This window comes from Argentina anserina, chromosome 7 (assembly GCF_933775445.1).
Source record: "Argentina anserina chromosome 7, drPotAnse1.1, whole genome shotgun sequence".
Classification (NCBI taxonomy): Eukaryota; Viridiplantae; Streptophyta; class Magnoliopsida; order Rosales; family Rosaceae; genus Argentina; species Argentina anserina.
The window spans coordinates 17,196,454-17,210,211 of NC_065878.1; the positions used below are offsets into that span (position 1 = coordinate 17,196,454).

The 13,758-nt window shown below is 38.6% G+C and overlaps 3 protein-coding genes across 3 annotated transcripts; 1 reads left to right on the forward strand and 2 right to left on the reverse strand.

Moving 5' to 3' along the window:
- The first annotated feature begins 3,630 nt into the window (after positions 1-3,630).
- LOC126803687 (uncharacterized) lies at positions 3,631-4,389 on the forward strand. Its single transcript, XM_050531444.1, has one exon. The coding sequence runs from the start codon at positions 3,631-3,633 to the stop codon at positions 4,387-4,389; it is 759 nt and encodes a 252-aa protein (XP_050387401.1).
- A 600-nt stretch (positions 4,390-4,989) lies between these two features.
- LOC126803688 (kinesin-like protein KIN-UA) lies at positions 4,990-5,997 on the reverse strand. The gene is made up of 4 exons (XM_050531445.1): positions 5,877-5,997; positions 5,505-5,648; positions 5,289-5,417; positions 4,990-5,138 (listed from the first exon to the last, which is right to left on the reverse strand). The coding sequence occupies exons 1-4, from the start codon at positions 5,980-5,982 to the stop codon at positions 4,990-4,992; spliced, it is 528 nt and encodes a 175-aa protein (XP_050387402.1). The 5' UTR covers positions 5,983-5,997.
- Positions 5,998-8,700: 2,703 nt separating this feature from the next.
- LOC126802747 (putative ribosomal large subunit pseudouridine synthase SVR1, chloroplastic) lies at positions 8,701-12,125 on the reverse strand. Its single transcript, XM_050530429.1, is given in 11 exon segments — positions 8,701-9,126; positions 9,378-9,433; positions 10,058-10,114; positions 10,464-10,614; positions 10,805-10,853; positions 10,940-11,033; positions 11,186-11,252; positions 11,345-11,445; positions 11,524-11,603; positions 11,713-11,891; positions 11,893-12,125. Coding segments are annotated over 11 exon segments (1,155 nt in total). The 3' UTR covers positions 8,701-9,038.
- Between the last annotated feature and the right edge of the window lie 1,633 nt (positions 12,126-13,758).

The following is a 13,758-nucleotide window of genomic DNA, read 5'->3' on the forward strand; positions in this document are numbered from 1 at the left end:
TCTCTCTCTCGGTTCCCTCTTCCCTCCGAGTCTCTCCCTTCTCCTCCGAGCGTCGCTCCTCACCGCCAGCAGCTCCGACCTCACCACCACGACACGACCTCCCCACGAGCAAGGCGCGGTCACCAGCGACGCCGTGAGGCTCGGCGTGACTCTCGGATGCAAACGCAGGCGGTCCGAACCAACCAAGGAACTTCAACGACTTCAATTCGTGTTTTAGGTAAGGGTTTAGGTTAGTTTGATTGTTGGATTGCTTGTTGATGTAATTGTGAATGTTTTGGGGAAGTTTTGAAGTAGATCGGAGAGGGGGAGCGGAGGAGAAGAAGGAGGAGATACCGCCGCCTAGAGGCGGCGCGTGAGGAGGCTACGAATGGCCTAGGGGTAGTCGGAGGCCGTAGAAAGGTAGAGGAGGAGGAGGGGGAGAATTTGGGCACGGCGGTGGCGTGACACGCGCCGTGGTGGCGTCGGCGAGTGAGCTCCACGCGCCGCCTGCCGGCGGGTGGCGCGTGTGCCCCACGCGCCGCCACCTGCGGCGGTGTAAATAGTTGTGACAGAAAGGGTATTTTGGTAATTTACTGTGTACGGTAAATATAAATGTAATTTTTTTAATTACTACAGTAAATGTAATTAAATTTTACCTTCGGTAAATGTAAATATAAATTACTTTCAGTAAATGTAAAAAGTAATTTTGTAAAAGGGTAATTTAGTAAATTTTATTTACTGAATTTGTATTTACATGTAAATCGTACGTATACGTACAGAAATACGTATTAATATTTATACGTACAGAAATACGTATTAATATTTATACGTACAGAAATACGTATTAATATTTATACGTACAGAAATACGTAGTAATATTTATACGTACAGAAATACGTATATAATGTTTATACGTACATAAATATGTATATATTATTTATACGTACAGAAATACGTATATAATATTTATACGTACAGAAATACGTATTAATTGCATATTTGTACAGTATCTGGGAATAGTAACAGTGAATAGTACCACTGAACAGTAACTTCGTAAAACCGAAAATTGCTGAAGAGTAACCGATTATTACTGTTTCGGCATTTAAAGGTTACGAAACGATTCTAAATTCTTTTCTTATCTTTTCAAGGTGATCATTAAATCGAGGAAAGGAATTATCATCGGGAATTGTGGAATTACGCTCGAGCCGATAAGGTGAGTAAAATCTCACTTATTTACGAATCTACCCTTGCGGTGATTCAAGATTTTGCAAGAGTTTTTAAGATTGAATTACGACACGCATACAATATAGTGGATTACATATATATCGTATAAATGGTAATAAGTACATATATATATACTTTGCTATATTATATACTGTTATGAATTCATTGGAATTGGTCATTTCGAATGACGAGAATTAAATATTGAGCATGTGATTTGATTTTTGTACAATATGAGGTGTGATTATTGTACGTGGTTTTAACATGAGTTTGTTAAAATGTTTTGTCTTCGGACGAGTTTTGTCTTCGGACGAGTTTTTGTCTTCGGACGTGTTTATGAAATATGACATGTATATGATATAATGGATTATATATATATTGTATAAATGGTAAATATGTACATATATATATAGTTTGCTATATAATATACTGTTATGATTTTATCGTGATTTATGTCATTTCGATGACGAGATTTAAATATCGAGCATGTGATTTTGATTTGTACAATATAATGTGAGATTATTGTACGTGATTTTAACATTGAGATTGTTAAAATGTTGATTTGTCTTCGGACATGATTTTTGGTACAATATGATGTGAGATTATTGTACGTGATTTTAACATTGAGATTGTTAAAATGTTGATTTGTCTTCGGACGTGATTTGGTACAATATGATGTGAGATTATTGTACGTGTTTGGCAAGTCGGAACCTAGCCTTTGGCCGGGCGAAAGTTACGATACAGTTAGAGCTCTAGTCTGTCTGCCTTAGTACTGCATGTGAGATAACGGTTGGTTATCTGCTCATGGGTACTCAGTTTATTTGGATGTTGGGTAGCGGGTGGCTATCCAATATCAGCGGTGTATTACGAGAGGGGTAACAGATGTGTACCAGCGTTCTTGGTACCCGTATTATAAATGCATTTGGGTAACCAGAAGGGTTACTTAATTTCTCATGAGCGCTTCTTTTTCTTTGGGACAACCAGATGGGCCGTCCACTGACTCATGAGTGCATTTATATTTGTTTGATTTGTGGATTTTCGTATATATTGATATGCGAGTTATATATTTTCATTTTACTCATACGAGCTGTAAAAGCTTACCGGGTTTGTGTTTACAATCCCGGTGCACCAATTCGATGGTGTAGTGGATAACTCCGCAGGTGTGGATTAGCGGGAATTGACGGACCGCTCAGAGGACTTGAAGTTATTTATCTCCAGCATGCGTGAGGATTTGGTGTGACTATCTCGTGAGGATTATACATTTCCAATTTATATAATGTTGAATTATATGTTTGGTTTGTAATAATTGGTTTCTGAGTTGTATTGAGAACTCAGTGATGATCCGCTGTGCACGTTAAATGATTTCGATTTTATTGAGATTATTTTGTGTTTAACGACTTTAGAATTTTGAGTTTTTAAGCTCGAAATTTTGGGGTCGTTACAGAAAAGCAACCGCAAGTCTTTTGTACTGGGTGCTTAGAGCCAGTGCTTGGGCCTAGATACATTTGCAAGAGGAGGAGAAGCTGTTCCAATTTTGTTCTGCATAGATCATGTGCAGAGTTACCTCTTAAGCTCAAGCACCCAATGCACTACGATGAACACTTGCTTACTCTCAACTTCAATCAAACAAGAGAATACCATTGTGATGTATGTGACCAAGATTGCAGTCGCAGATTCACTTACAATTGTTTCCAGTGTGACTTCAACATCGACCTCAAATGTGCTTCCGTGGAAGGCTTCAAACATTCCAGACATCATCATCCATTAATGATCAAGAAGCAAGGAGGCAGAAAAAGAGAGTCTGATCCTCTAGTTATTTGCGATGCGTGCCAGTTACCAATATATGGCCTTAGTTACAGTTGCATCCATACCTACCGACGTCACAAGTGCGGCTTTAATCTCCACGAGTCATGTGCAGAGTTACCCCCCGAGATCGTCCGGCACCCGCTGCACCGTAAACACCCGCTTGCCCTTCTGACTACAGTTCAAGATATCAAAGTTCGTTGCTCTTGTAACGCCTGCAATCAACGTTGCATATGCCGCTACAATTGTTCCATTTGCAAGTTCAACCTTGACCTCAAATGTGCCACCAATTGGCGATACATTATTGAGAATGACTCTCACCAGCATCAGTTCATTGTCTACTGGAGGGAAATGGGCGAGCTTTACTGTGACATATGTGGGGAGCTCTGGAGTGGCACCATCTTCTACATTTGTAGCATCTGTCAACTCTCGGTCCATCAGGAATGTGCTTCATTTCCAGGCTACACCGAAATTCCCGAGCACGAACACCGCCTCAAGCTAACTTGGTTCCTTGAAGACATTTACCCCAAGGACCAGGTCTGTAAAATCTGCTCTAAAAACATTGATAAGAGTAGTACGATATATTATTGCCAGGAATGTTGCAGATATGTTGCCCACACTAAATGCATGGCAGTTGAGTTCTTCGAGAAAGGAGAAAACCGAGACAGAAATCTTGACGTTGAAGATGATGACAATGAGGATTTCCTACACTTCAGTCATCATCATCGTTTAGCTGCTAAAAATTATCGTCAGGAGGTTAAGGATGACACAATACTTACTTGTCAGGGTTGCATTCAACCCATCACTCAAGACTTCTACAGCTGCAGCAGTAAACAAGAAGAAGAGTCTTGCCGCCATTTCTATCTCCACAAAATATGTGCTCGGTTACGAAGAAAGCTACTTCTCCCTTTGCACCAACACGAATTCACACTCCTCCCTCGGGCTTCTTCTATTGACGGCGTGTTTAAGTGCTATATGTGTGGTATCTTTCACCATGGATTTGTATACAGTTGTGTACAATGTGCTTTGCTAGCCGGTGAAAACCTTTGCTACATTGACCTAGAGTGCAGTCTGTATTGGGAAACAAGAGATCTTAAACATGAGTCTCATTCTCACCGCCTCCTCCTTGACGTGGAATATGATGAGCACGTCTGTTGCAAGGGTTGTGGTTCCAAATTATATCTCTGCTTCGAATTCAGTTGTAAGAGATGCAACTATCATCTTTGCATAGCCTGTGTAAGATTACCTCTTACTGCTAGGCACCGGTACGACACGCATGTTCTGCAGCTCACCTATGCTGGTAATGAAAGCAAAGTAGGTTACTACTGTGAGATATGTGAAGGGACAAGGGATCCTGAAAATTGGTTCTACTACTGCAGACAGTGAGACTTTGACTGTCATCCTCATTGCATCATAGGGAGGTATCCCCGAGTTAAGTTGAGGAGCACTTACAAGCACGGCGATCATGTCCAACACCTCGTCACCCTTGTTAGCAAGTGGAAGAGCCCCATTCGAGGCGATAAGAGAGACAACATTCTTCCTTGTGAGAAGTGCGGTGAACTATGCCAAGGATTAGTGTACGAATGCAGTGAGTGCAATATCAATTTCCATAGAGAGGGATCTTGTGGAACTGCAGGTTCAACAAGTTCTCGCAGGTCTCCTCAGATCGAAGAGCTAAGTTAATGTCCCTAGATATTTTACTTGATTTATTCTGATCTACGTTCATTTGTATAAGATTGAGTTCATTATTTGGAGGTATGATAATCTACCACCTTGTTTTCTTTTCGGTTAGTATGTAATGATGGTATGAACTGAATATTGTGTGAGATTGTTGATTTGTTTTCTTTGCAATTTCCTGCTGTACAATGGAGCTGAATACATGCTCTTCATTCCCCATAGACCCTTAATCCAAAGTGAGTTTCAGTTTTTGACCGCTCAGGTGGCCGATTAACAAAAAGCTACATAGGGTGTAATCTGTCCATCTTTCTATTCGGCATGGATCTCAGGCTGAAACTTCGGACTCAATGTCAACGTCTTCTTTGCCAGATTCCGGATATCTTCCCTACTGGATTCAGTTGATATTCGTACAAGTTCTATCAGCCCTCTACTGAATATGAAATCATATGCATTGTCCTCTGCATGAATCAGACAGTGAGATAGCTAATTAGAGAAAGATTTCGAACCCACACTAGATCATATATCAGATTCAAGTGTAATTGTCCAGAATAATTTCGAACTTCCAATTGAAAATAAAAAGGCTTGAGTTTGGAAGGTGGGTGGGTTACCAATTTGTGCTAAATGGCAGAGTGCGAGCTCAATATGGCGCTTTGTAGAAGACGAGGTTGTATTGGAGTTGATAATTAACCAAGTAAGGGCACCATCTTCAAGCAAAAGGGAGTGACCTTTTCTATGTCCTGCATATGTTATGCTTTTTCTATATTTAAGACCAATGCAACACACTGCATTTGAACTCATGGTAAACAAAGACAACTTAGACCAACCTTGGATAGTTCCGCGAGATTCACACTTAGCAAAATTGGCCATTCCCCTAGCAACTTGCGCAATAACGTCATTACTCCCTGACCTTGCCATTTCCAAAAGCGCCTTAATGCCACCATCTTCTTTCAGCATCATGTGTAATCTTTCTGCAAGTAACAAACTTGGAATCCAACAAACAGGTTTTGATTTGTTAATACCTAGTAAAGCTCAATTGTTTCTATGTACACAACCACCCAAACTTAAATATACTGAAGCTAGTTAGTAATAGTGTAATACAGCAACCAGGTATTATCTTTTCTTGAAGTTTATACTTAAAAGTTAAAAGTTACGGTTCTGTTCAGAAAAAAAAAACTCTAATATTATCTGTGAATTACCATTTCCACATAAATTAGCAAGCGCTCCAGCAACCATTCTAAGAGTTTGTGGATCATTTGTCTTCAATGCTGTCCCTGCTAGCAGTTGAGCTCCCCCCTTGCTCATAATTAAGCCTTGATTCACCTCTGATGAAGTCCAAATGAAAAACAAAGAATAGGTTAACCTTACTAAAATACCACAACATAATAGGAAAAGCAACTTACTTTTTTTTTTTCAGGTTATCGACATTCACTATTTTCTTAAAATTGATTTGCATTAGGTCAAGAAAAAGAAAATGGAAAGCAGCGGAGATGTATAATATTTTTACTGTCTATTAAATAAAGTGTGAGAGTGTATCTCTAAATAAGTGTTTATTTCGGTGTAACTTTTTTTCGTAGAGTTGAGGTTTTTTATTGTTGCTACCCGTAGACCTAAGCATTTTGCCAAATCACGTTAAATCCTGATGTTTGCTATCATTTTTATTTTCTGCTTGTGCTTGTGAGTTATTTTGATTTTCATTCTACCGTTCATTCTTCCGCATTCCCCAACAAAGTATTCACCTCTCGCTGGACCTCAATGTTGTCGCCGTAATCGAAATCGGAAATTCGATCCTCCTCATTTCTCGGCCGGACTCTCACAGCAACCCTCACTCTTCCTCCATCTACAACAACAACAACAACAAAAATTAGCACAAATCTTCAACCAAACTCAATCGAGGCTAGAATCAAGAAAGCAGACCTTGCTGGAGCTCGGGAGCCGAGAGGTGGGAGTGACGGAGCGCCGTGAGGAGGAGGAAGAAGGAGGTGCGGATGGCCTGGAGCGGACAGAAGACGACGTCGTCTGGCGCTGCGGCTTGTCGGACCTCGCGGCTCCGGCGCCGTTGGGCGGTGCCGTTAGGGAAGATCTCAAAGAAGCCATTGATTTCGGAGAGTGAAGGGAGTGGGAGAGAGAGAGATTGTTAGGGGGTTTAGTAGTAGTAGTAGTAGTAGTCATGAAAATGAGAGAGAGAGAGAAAGAGAGAGAGGGAGGAGTGGCGGGCACGATGGGAGAGGGAGGGAGGGAGAGAATGGGAATTAAATAAAATCAAAATGGGGGGAGACTGAAGAAGAGAGAAAGAGAGTTCCCGCGTTGTGTTAGAGAGACGACCGTTATTATAAAAATGAATTATCCTCTAATGAATGTCGTAAAGGTGTAAAAAGGGGAAAGTTAATTCAGATACAGTTTTTTTTTTTACCTTTGTAATTTCTTTTATTACTGTATCCGTCGGATCAGTAGGATTGTCCGATCCTCTGATCAGTTATATAGTACGACTGATTGCTATTTTAGTGATGTTTTGAGTATAAGTTATGATGCTTTGTTTGGCCGGGGAGGACATGACATTTGTTATTACGGCTCGTAGGTGAGCTTTATGGATAGATGGGTCGTGCCTGGTCACTCGGGTGGTATGTTTCACAAATCATGTCTAGAATCTAGATGTTGGTGATTATGGGTTTCGTTGATAAGATTTTCAAACATATAATATGTTACGCTTGCGCCATACATGACATGGGATTATTTGATTTGTGAATCAAATACGAGACTTTAAGTGACCATTGTAACCATAGTTTGTCACTTTTTCAATCCCTTTTTATAACTTCTTGCTTTTACAGTGAGACATTATTAAGATAAAAGTGGTGTCAAACCTCAAAGGCTCAAACAATGGAATGAAAAGGAAGTGTGATTGTTTAATGATGTGATCACCATCAGCACAAATGTGGTAAAAAAAAAATTGTGGTCATGTAGTAGGGGACGATTGGTTGGGTAGTGAATCTATGTCTCTTATGGGTAGGGACTGTGATGGATGCTTGTATTGTATAATAGGGTGATACGTAGCTGTGACCTCCATGACGGTTCCCAATATGAACTGTTTGGAGGGAAATCGAACATGACTACCTTTTCTGGCGAGCAAGGATTGCAAAAGCAAGCCTCTAGAGTGGAGCACATGTTGTGTGTGGGGTATACTCACTCTTATGCTTATTATACATACACAATACGTTTTGATCTCCAACCAATTTCGTAGTGTCACTTGTGTTGAATCTTGATGTTGCCACAATGGTTTAGAAGGAGACCAATTGCAATGTGTGTGCGACGCGTGAGGCCAGTTTATGTTGGCTGTAGAGGTGTAATTTCGTAAAAATTATATTTTTCGTATAAGAAATAAAATGTCTAGTATATGGGTGTTATTCCCTATAAATTCAGTAGATGATGAAATATTGGGTCAGAAGTCAGAACTAAATTACTATGTCTTGATTCACAAGTCTTGTCAACTTTGTTTTGTACAACTTTACAAAGTCATCAAAAGAGCTTTTAGGCAGAGGAGCTGTTGCTCCTGCCCCAAACCCAGTCTGATTTGATTTCTGAAACGTCATTCTCCAAGTGATAAGATGACTCCTTCAAATCCAATTGCTCTCCCAATTTGAGAACAACAGTCTCATTTCATTATTTTGCGTCTCGAACATGCATTGGTGGAACCCAATATTCTATAGCTTTTCAAACAACCAGTGCCTTCTTCCTTGTTACCCATTTGATAAACAAAGATTAATCCACATGAGCACCTATGCATGTTGATCTTCGACACAATGAGTTCGATTTGTTTGGTTGTGCTCATTTGGCCGGCAATGCAGTACATCACCAAGCTGGAATGAGACAACAATTATGTACTCTGTTCCATTGGTCTTTTCCTGTGCTTGGTGATTAAATGAAAACACAAAAATCCAACTAATTACAGGAATGATAGTTGACTAGTAAGAACAAAAACAAATTCCAATGTGGAAGCGATTGAGTTGGTTCGTATGATTTACAATAAAAACGACTAAGTAAACGGGAGATGATCGGCAAAATAAGCATTTTGTTACTCATTTGCAATATGCAGATACAGATGCCTGATGCCTCTGCAGCCCAGCAACTTACAGACTTGGGAGGTAAATAACAACAGCACAACACTTCCCATAACTGTGACTTGTATTTAACCATCCCGCGTGGGATAAATTTCAACCCATAGCAAAGATTGACTAGCATATCCAAATACTTCCCCACATAGGGGGATCCGGATCCAATTGAACAGCTCCGAGCGACAAGGGACTGGTGAAACTTTTGACAGTGCCTTGAAGATGTATTAAGTTAGGGAAGAGCTAAGATAAATGCTACCTTCCAACAGTGGCAGCAACCTTCTTAGGTTTCAAACCCAAGGCTGAAAGATCACCTTTGCTTAATTCCATGTGTGTGCTGAGCCTGAATTTCAGAAGACGTCAGCAAGAAACTCAAAGGGTTCCTAGATAATCCCTCTTGTACAACTTAAAAGCAACATTAGATGTTAGAATGCAAACCAGACAGAATGATGTGGGACTGTCAACACCTAATTCGAAAAATATATTGTTTCACCCAAACACTAAAACATTTGCGTTCAATGTGTACATAGATACTCACATTCTCAAAACAAAACAAAAAACAAAAACAAAAACAAAAAAAAGATAGATGATTACCCAAGGGTTGTTGGAAGTCTACAACCGCCAATGCGTACACGTTTTAATGAGTGTATCTGGAAGAAGTAGAAACATGGTAAGGAACACAAGTAGAACTCAAAATGTATTTAGTAAAAGATTTTAAAGTCCAAAATCTCATTAAAGATCACATATACAACTGTTACTATATCTTAAGTTTGTAGTGTGAATTGAATAAACCACAGAGATCCCTATCAACATATACAAACCACAAACAACTGTAACTCTCTGGCAGCTTTGAACATAGAACAATGAAGCAACACATTCTGGAAAAATGAAATGGGTATCATCAAAGAACCACATGTCTTTTACAAAACTACAAAGATCCCTGAATCACAACATTACAAACTGTAACTCTCTGGCAGCCTTGTACATAGCACAATCAAGCAAAAACATTCTAGAAAAATAAAATGGGATCATCAAAGAACCCCCATATTTTATAAGGTAAGAAGATTGCAATCATACAGAAAAAGAGATAAAAGTTTCTTGAATATTGATACAGATTGTTAAACAAGTCAAAGTTAAGAAGATCATCAAAGATCCTTCATATTTATTCATAAAATTCACATATCTGATTAATGTGACCAAAATTTAAATGAAACAAACATAACCAGAAATCATTTTAAATGAATAAAACACTCCTATCTATGAACGAATCTAACCTCAAGTCCAGCATTTTTAACAAGTTCTCGCACCTCATGGTTCCTCCCCTCATGAACCTGCATGCATCCAATTTGGCAGAATGAAGGCCATCACAGAGTTGGCAGCACATGCATATGTGAGTTCAGTATAACTACTTATATCCATTCTCCAGCAATTTAATTATTTCCAGAAGAGTTATATGACTTCCAAATCACATGTTTGATAGGTTGATTTGTACAAGAGAATTACAGGTCCACAATCAGATGACACTAGAAACAAAATTCATATGAAAAAGTATGTTTTCTTTAAGGTTATTAGAACAGTGGTATCAGACAGTGAAAGAGAGAGGGGAGAGAGAATCGACAGTGAAAGAGAAAGGGGAGAGAGAATCAACAGTGAAAGAGAGAGGAGGGAGAGAACCAGTACCACAATACGCAAACGGGATCTTGACACTTCCGGCTGTTGTGGTAGTAACTCCACAGAATCTGGGGTACAATGGACACCATCGACAACCGTTCCTTCACTGATGGCAATCAGGCTTCACTTACTTACAGAACCTTCTATTATGGCAATGTATCTACAGTTAGTGTGAAAGTAAGTCATCAGGATATATGATCCATGCAAATAGTGCCCAAGCATGAGTTAAAAAGGAAGAATAAACAGATGATAAGTACAGTACACCCCTCCATATACATATGCCCTAATCTAACGTAAATTCACGCACAAAAGATAAGTACTAAGCAAACAACAGAAAGATGCGGACTTACTCCTTTGACAAGTTCGCTGAAGGATGTGATATACTTTGAGCAAAATCTCCTGAAAACATGCATAATAACATAAAAAAACATTAGATGACTATTGGTTCCATTATGTATCAACTCACAATGGACAATGAACACTACCATCATTGGTGACAACAATCAACCCAGTTGTGGCAACATCAAGACGGCCAACAGTAAATAGTCGCGGTCTGGGTGTTCCTGGATTTCTCTTATCCTGAAAATTCAAAACTACAATTCAAGTAACTGTCAAAATGAACGAATGTATGCTATCAACACATGACTCTGAATCCAAAATCCCAAAACACAAGCGAATGACCGATGAAAAAGTAGGCAGTATGCATTAATTTTGTAAAGCCTTCAACATACCCAGCTCTTTAAGTAATCATCAAACAAACCCAATACAGATTTCTTCTCCCCGGCAGCGCAAATGTACCTATCACAGCACAAACACATCAACCCCAAAACCAAACTTTCCAAAGCCTCAAATTTCAAATAGCCTCGCAAACAATACAAGCAGTTGCATACCCTTTCGGCTTGTTGAGTGCAAGATAAACCTTGGGAGGCAGCTTCTTCGGCAGCCGATTCCCACTGACATAAATAATATCCCTCCCTGGATCAACAGGAGTCTACAAATCACACCAAAATATTACTCTTACAGTAACATTATCTGTAACTTAAGCCAATGTAGTAAAGAAGAAGCTTACTTGAGGAGCATTGCACACAGAACCATTCACAGTCACCTTCCCATCAAAAATGAGCTGCTCACTGCTCCGCCGCGACGCCACTGAACTCAAACACAGCCATCACTCAACTCAAATTCAATCCACTTCAACAATGCAATTCATCCATCAATTTCAAATTAAGGAGTGACGCAGTAATTGAGACGACTCTACCTCCGGCGGCGGCGAGGACCTTACTGAGGCGCTGGGACTCGCGGAAGTTCAGATTGTAAAACCTACGCGCGGCCTTGGAATGCTTGGGCTCGGCGGTGAGCTTGTTCTGCTTGGCGGCGTCTTTGGAGGTGGTCTTCTTCTTGGTCTTGGAGTCGGCGTAGGCCATCTCGTGGAGGAGACTGGAGCTTGAGCTTGCCATCGTCGCCGCGGACGATCCAGGGGATGAAGAGCTGCTGGCCCTGGCCGGGGAGGGAGTCCGGGTCGGGTTTGGGCTTGGGCGCGAAGGTGATGTTGAATTCGAGGGAGAAGGAGGAGACGCGACAGGAGAGGCGGGGGAGGGGGCGGAAGGGTGTGAGGGAGAGTGAGCGTTTGAAGAAGAGGGAAAAAGGGAGGGAAGCTAGTGATACCGCCATTTCTGGTTTGCGAGGGGTTTTTGGTTTTTGGTTTTTGAGTTTTATGGATATGTTTTGTTTTTGTTTTTTTTTAAAAAAAACAATATAAAAATATATTTATGATGTTCTTTTAACAAATTTTATTTAATTTTGTATCGAAATTTTTTATTTCTTTGTGCCACACCGGAATATCCAAATTAAAATTAAATTGATGGCTATTTCTCGATTTTTTGTTTAATTTTTAATTCATGACATGGATCTTATAATCTTTAGTTTGCCATATTTCAAACAGTCTTTTCATCATTCGCACTTGTTGAAATATAGTATTAGATGGCATTGTCTTATTGTGAGTTTCTCACTTTGAATGACTTACCACTACTAATTAGAATGATTAGAGATTAAAACTCATTCATATAGCTAATTCTCTTTAGATTAATGGTTAGCCGAAGAAGAGGCATAGATGCTTCTAACCATAATAGGCTCGCAGCTGTTTTCGGCAGATTTAGTTACGAAAAATAACACTCAAAATATGATCAAAATAAATAAATTATCAAAAGATAATACAAATAAGAACTTTAAGTACTAAATAGTTCAAGTAACCAATTTTGTGATGAAAGATCACAGTGAATTTTCTTTTAAAAACCATTTTGTGAAGAAAGTTCACAGTAAATATTTTTTGGTAAATTCCACTTATGTACTTAATTTATGGCTACTTTAATAATTTAGTACGGTATTTATGTCAGTTTTGAACTTTTAATCATATTTTAAGTGTTATTTTTGTAATTGTACTCATAAACCCTTGAAAATCCATATTTAAATTCATTTTTTTTCTATAATATAGTGCATATGTAACTTTTAAACAGGTAGTTTAACTAATTTTGGATGATCACGTTTCTTAATTTATTTTATAAATTTTATTTAGCATTTTTCTTTATGTATTTCACCATTTAATAGCCATTCTTGTGAAATATTTTATTCAATTTTTACTAATTATTAATTTATAAATTCGTTGGAACCTAAAAGAAGTCATATATATTATGCATTTAGTGAGGATTCAAGTAATATACAATGCCGGACAAAATTATTACTTGATCGAGGCTATTAATTTATCATACATTCTTTTATTGATGTTTAACTGTAAATGAGAGACAATTTGGTCATTTGGTATGACAGGAAAATATGAAGAAAAATGTAAAATTTAGGAGTTAAGGACTAAAGAAACGAAAATAACCCTCAAAATATGATCAAAACTGATAAAAGTATCAAAAGAGAATACAAATGAGAACTTCTAGTACTAAATAGTTCAAGTAACTGTACATCAGTACCACATGAGGAATTTACTTATTTACCCAACATTTTTTAATGAAGAAATTCAATAAAGTTATTCAGAAAAACATTTTGTGAAAAAAGTTGGTAGCGAACTCTCATAAACAAACTTGTGCTTCAAAAACCAATTTTGTAAACCTTTTTGTGAGGAAAGTTCATAGTGAACTTTCTTCAGAAAACATTTTTGGGTGAATTCCACCTATGTACTTATTTTATGGCTACTTTGATAATTTGATAGGAATTTATGTCAGTTTTGATCTTATTTTGTTATTTAAATAATTCTATTCATAAACTCCTATAATGTACACATAAATAAATATTTCCCTAT